This window comes from Stegastes partitus, unplaced genomic scaffold (genome assembly GCF_000690725.1).
Source record: "Stegastes partitus isolate 25-593 unplaced genomic scaffold, Stegastes_partitus-1.0.2 Scaffold2049, whole genome shotgun sequence".
Taxonomy (NCBI): domain Eukaryota; kingdom Metazoa; phylum Chordata; class Actinopteri; family Pomacentridae; genus Stegastes; species Stegastes partitus.
The window spans coordinates 10,695-15,799 of NW_007579780.1; the positions used below are offsets into that span (position 1 = coordinate 10,695).

Here is a 5,105-nt window from a genome sequence, read left to right on the forward strand (position 1 = left end):
GCTTGTAACTCCTTGGAGGACTCATAGGTGTCCTGGTGGAGTTCCTTACTTGTTTCTTTCTTGAGAAATGGAAAATATAGACTAGCTTTACTCTGACAAAAGCTAATACTTGCTTAACACAGTCTTAAACCATGCCTGTACTCACATATTTAATGATTTACTTTGTGGGGATGATAGTTAAAGACGTGAGCTTTTGGATGGAAGGTCTCCAGTTCATTGTGCAAATAAATAGAGTTTCTTAACTCATACTGACGTAGTTTTCAACGAGCATAACAACTACAACATTTTTGAAAATTCAGCCTTTGGTTTTGGTTTGTCAGAAGCTTTTCAGAAGCTCCATTTGGCTACAACTATAAAAAGGTTCTGTGGTTTGTTGTTTAGTGTTGGACAGGTAGCTCATAGTGGGCTTATGTTGAGCCTGGAAACTGTAAATGTGCTTCACTACTGCTGTACTAAGCAACAGAAGCCAACGATACATGTGCAGATATTATAGAGGAACAGGTTTAGATGTATTTTCAAACAGTGAAAACGTGGAAAAAATGAGACCAAACAGTGGAAGTGTATCAGAAAGCTGGATGTAAGTCCTGCTGCAGCTCAGAGACCTCACTCACCTGTGCTGGGTGTAAGTGGGTAAAGCGAGCTTGTTGGGTGTTATTACCAGGATAGAGAGACTTCCACTGGTAGTTCCTCCCATTGTACAGCTGCGAGTTAAAGGACCAGCACTGCTCCTCCCTGAAGCTCCTCCCGGTGGCCGGACAGTCCTGCAGGACCAGTTAAAGAGGTCTGATTCACACTCGGCTTCTACAGTGTTTTACACAAACAAACTCCTTTTCTCAGCATTTATTTGTGCAGGGATGGTTTTCTGATCGCTCGGAGCTCCGCCCGGATTCACTTTCAAACAGCTACAGTCGCTCACGGCTGGAAGCTGCTCGACACGACCGCCGTCCTCCGCCGTCGACCGGCCGGAGGCTTTGTTTTAATACATACGCAGGGATGAGAAAGTCGTGACTCACTTTAGTGTTGCAGAGATGATATTTCTTGGGAGTTCCTGTACAGGTCATGTTGTCCTTCCCAGCAGCAACTTTCTTTCTTTGGACAGAAGACAAACATTTGGAGAAACGACAACAAATTAAACGTTAATATTGGATAGAAATCACAGAGAAAGATAAGAAAACATCAGGTTGGATTATGATCCGTGTGCGAAAAGCAGCTCACCAGAATCTGCTGCTCCAATTTATCAAACAAATCCTGATAACTGAGTCAAATTGAATCGTACTGATCGATCGATATATACGTATGTTGGCTGCAATAAATAGTAACTGTTTTTTATAATTAAAAAATATACAGCTGCACTTCAATGCACGCATGTTCAGGAAGAAAGTGCATGTTTTTACATAAATGAGTTTGTCCTGTGCTGTCTGTCTGTGACAGATTATCCTCCATCTGGGGACCGAAAGTTCTCAAATGAATTTCAATGTTAAGACTTTCATGGAGAGGTTTAGGTTTAGGCTTTTTTAACTTTCCCACCCACGTGGTTCAGAACTGAATGAACCCAAGACTTCCAACATCAGTCCTCATGTCATGATGTGAATGTTGAATCCTTGCATACAGACATGGGTTGAGGTTGTGTTCAGAGCAAGTTCACTTCCCAGGAACGACACGAATAAGCAAGGCCACCAAGACACCTATCGCTTATGAAGGAGTTACAAGCTGATATTCACCACCATGCTTCACAGTGGAAATGGTGTGTTTGTGATGATGTTCAGTGTTTAGTGTCTGACAAACATCACATCTACTCTGATGAACAAAAAGCTCCATTTTGTTCTCCTCAGACCAAAGAACCTTCTTCCAGGTGACTTCAGAGTCTCCACATGTCTTCTGCTGAACTCTAGTCCAGATTTAATCTGAGCTTTTTCCAACAGAGTCTTTCTCTTTGTCTCCAATAAAGCTTTGATGGTGAAGAACAGACAACAGTTGTTCTATGAACAGTCTGAAGCTGGAAACTCCTTCAGAGGAGTCGTAGGAGTCTTGGTGGCCTCCTTCACTCGTCTCCTTCTTGCTCGGTCACTCAGTCTCTGAGGACGTCCTGCTCTAGTCAGATCTACTCATGTTCCACATTCCTTCCATTAATGATGGATTTAACTGGACTCCAGAGATCTTCAGTAACCTTGAAATGTTCTTGTATCGTCTCCTGACTGAAGCTTCTCAACAACCTTCTCCCATAGTTCTTGGAGTGTTCTTCAGTCTTCATGGTGTCGTTCTATCCAGGAGTTCTGGTCCACCAGTGACTGGACCTTCCAGGAGTCTTTACACTACAATCACTGAGACACATCCACTGACCTCAGATCATCCATTTCACTATCTGTGTGACTTCTTGCACCAACTGGTTGAGTTACTTTTAAGATTAGTTCAGTAACGTTTAGCTAACGTTGCGGTTGAAGCTGTTAGATCCGACACCTGGATGGAAGCAGAAAGACTTCCTGTATTGGAAGTCAGACTAATGTGATGTCCTCTGACCTCTGCTTGAGACAGTGTCTCTCCTGAGACATGACTCCTCCTCCACAGGTCCGAGTGCAGGCCGTCCACTTGGCCCACTCCCCCCACCAGTAGGTGGTCACCTCCAGCTCCTCCTCCAGACTGTTGGAGGCCACGCCCTCCTCCTGCACACAAACACATTACATTAGGATGCATGAAGAGGTTGCATCGGTGGCATTAATCGGGTTAAAGCTTGTTTTTGTGTTTGCAGTGCCTCTGAATCTGAACAGTTATGTGTTCCTCTGTAGCGTCACACTTTCAATGAAACAACAGGTGATGTTGTTTGAGCCACACAGTCCCGAATATCGAACAGCAGCTTGTGTTTGATTTGTTGCGTTCTGTCACATCAGTAATAAATCCAACATGTGATGCTGTCTTTATCCGATGTGCCACTTTGGCCCTTAAGAGCTGCACTGCCAATAAGCAATAACTGCATAAACGTGACCACATTTTGTCCAGTTGATGAGTTACAGACACTAAACAAACCAAACTCAAGTAAAAGCAGCAGAAACAGCTTTAACCCTTTGAAAAGATGGAAAAATCAGACTATCTGTCAAAGCCAGAAACTATAAACACGGAAACAGTCATTGGATTTTTAACTCTCCGATGGCTTTTGAATGCATCGTGTGTAATGTGTGGTTCAAAGGAAAAAACGATCAAATCTAATCATGGAATTGTGGCATTTTTCTTCTACTTGTTTCATCCAGAAAATCTCCAAATCTTGTAAAAGACGAAAAAATTCTGTGCAAAAATTAACGAGTCAGCAACTCCAAAAACAAAATAAAGTGTCAGATTTTTTTTACTTTTGAAAAAAATCCATGAAGGAATCGTGTGTGACAGTTGGTTCTGTTGCAAAAAAATAAAAAAAAATAATTAAAATGATGTTTCTTTAAAACTGAACAAAAATAAACTAGTCCCACCAGATTCTATTGCGAACGATTGTCCCAAATGACTCGAAATTTCATGAAAACGACTCAACATTTGTCCAAAATTGATCAAAATTTGATCACGATAACTAAAAGTTTATCCAAAATGAGTCTTAATCTGACCAAAACAACTCAACATTGGTCCAGAATTTCACAAAAACAACCCACTTGTCCAAATTTGCTCAAAATTTTACCACGATAACTAAAAGTTTATGCAAAATGACTCTTGATCTGACCAAAACGAGTCAACATTGGTCCAAAATGACACAAAACTTCCCGAAAACGACTCAACATCTGTTTTAAATGACTCTTAAACCTCACAAAATGTCTCTAAGCTTGACCAAAATTACTCATCCTTTGTCCAAGTTGCTCAAAATTTAACAGATATAACGAGAAGTTCATCCAATATGAGTCTTAATCTGACCAAATCAACTCAACATTGGTCCAAAATGACTCCTAAACCTCACAAAATGTCTCTAAGCTTGACCAACATTACTCATCACTTGTCCAAAATGGCTCTAAATCTGACCAAAATGACTCAACGTTGGTCAAAAATGACGTAAAATTTCACGAAAACGACTCAACATCTGTTTTAAATGACTTCTAAACCTCACAAAATGTCTCTAAGCTTGACCAACATTACTCATCAGCTGTCGAAAATTGCTCAAAATTTGACAGATACGAGAAGTTCATCCAAAATGAGTCTTAATGTTACCAAAACGACTCAACATTGGTCCAAAATGACGCAAATTTCACAAAAACGACTCAACATTGGTCCAAAACGACTCTTACCTTACAAAATGTCTCTAAGCTCGACCAACATTACTCATCAGCTGTCGAAAATTGCTCAAAATTTGACAGATACAACAAGAAGTTTATCCAAAATGAGTCTAAATCTGATCAGAATGATTCAGCTTTTGTCCAACATAACTAAACATTTGAATGAAATAACTCACATGACCTAAAATCACCTGTTCAGAAAACAAAGATAAACAAAGAACTTTTCCTTCATGAATGATTGATGCCTGTATAACACCAGGACACTTCAGCACATCAGTGAAAGAGACAGAAACAGCAGCAGAACCACCTGCAGTCTGGTGTTTGCTGTACTGGACGTTGTGGAGGTTTCAGCAGCAGCAGCAGGTTGGAATCAAAGTGCTGCTGCAGCGTCACAGTAAATGAGCGTCACGGCGTTTTGTGTTGGAGCTGTGAAGCCTGTGAAGACGTTTCACACATTCCTCGTGCGCATCGGCAGCTTTGGCGCTTTTATTCGCTCAGATTCATCGGAGCGACGGCTGGAATGTTTCGCTGAGCTCCTTGTGAAGGTGCGAAGCCGAGCAGCTGCGAGAGACGCCGCGAATACCAGACGGACGGCGTAAGTGAGAGTCGGATAGATGGGACCACGGCTCTGGTGGACGGAGGAGAGAAAGCCTCACGTCACGCCTCGAAGTACGAGAAACAGCAGAGCAGTGGGGAGATACCACACGCTGCAAGTAGAAGTCCATCTAAACCTTTACCGAGTGCTGGCATCACAGGGAAAGTGCTCAAAGTAGAAGAACGAGCCAGTTCAGAATAAGACAGAACTGACAATTTGAAGATCTTATCAAACTGGAATAGATCTAGTGATGCGTTCATACGTTCATC

At 41.8% G+C, this 5,105-nt stretch overlaps 1 protein-coding gene across 1 annotated transcript in view; it reads right to left on the minus strand.

Annotated features, from left to right (window-relative positions):
• LOC103373707 (ADAMTS-like protein 2) overlaps positions 1-5,105 on the minus strand; it is a gene marked incomplete at its 3' end in the record, with an annotated part of 16,398 nt that overhangs the window by 10,171 nt on the left and 1,122 nt on the right. Inside the window, exons 2-4 of the mRNA XM_008303668.1 lie at positions 2,518-2,660; positions 1,014-1,089; positions 659-761 (exon numbers count right to left, since the gene is read on the minus strand). Coding sequence (XP_008301890.1) covers positions 659-761; positions 1,014-1,089; positions 2,518-2,660 — 322 coding nt within the window. The remainder of the gene's footprint in view (positions 1-658; positions 762-1,013; positions 1,090-2,517; positions 2,661-5,105) is intronic.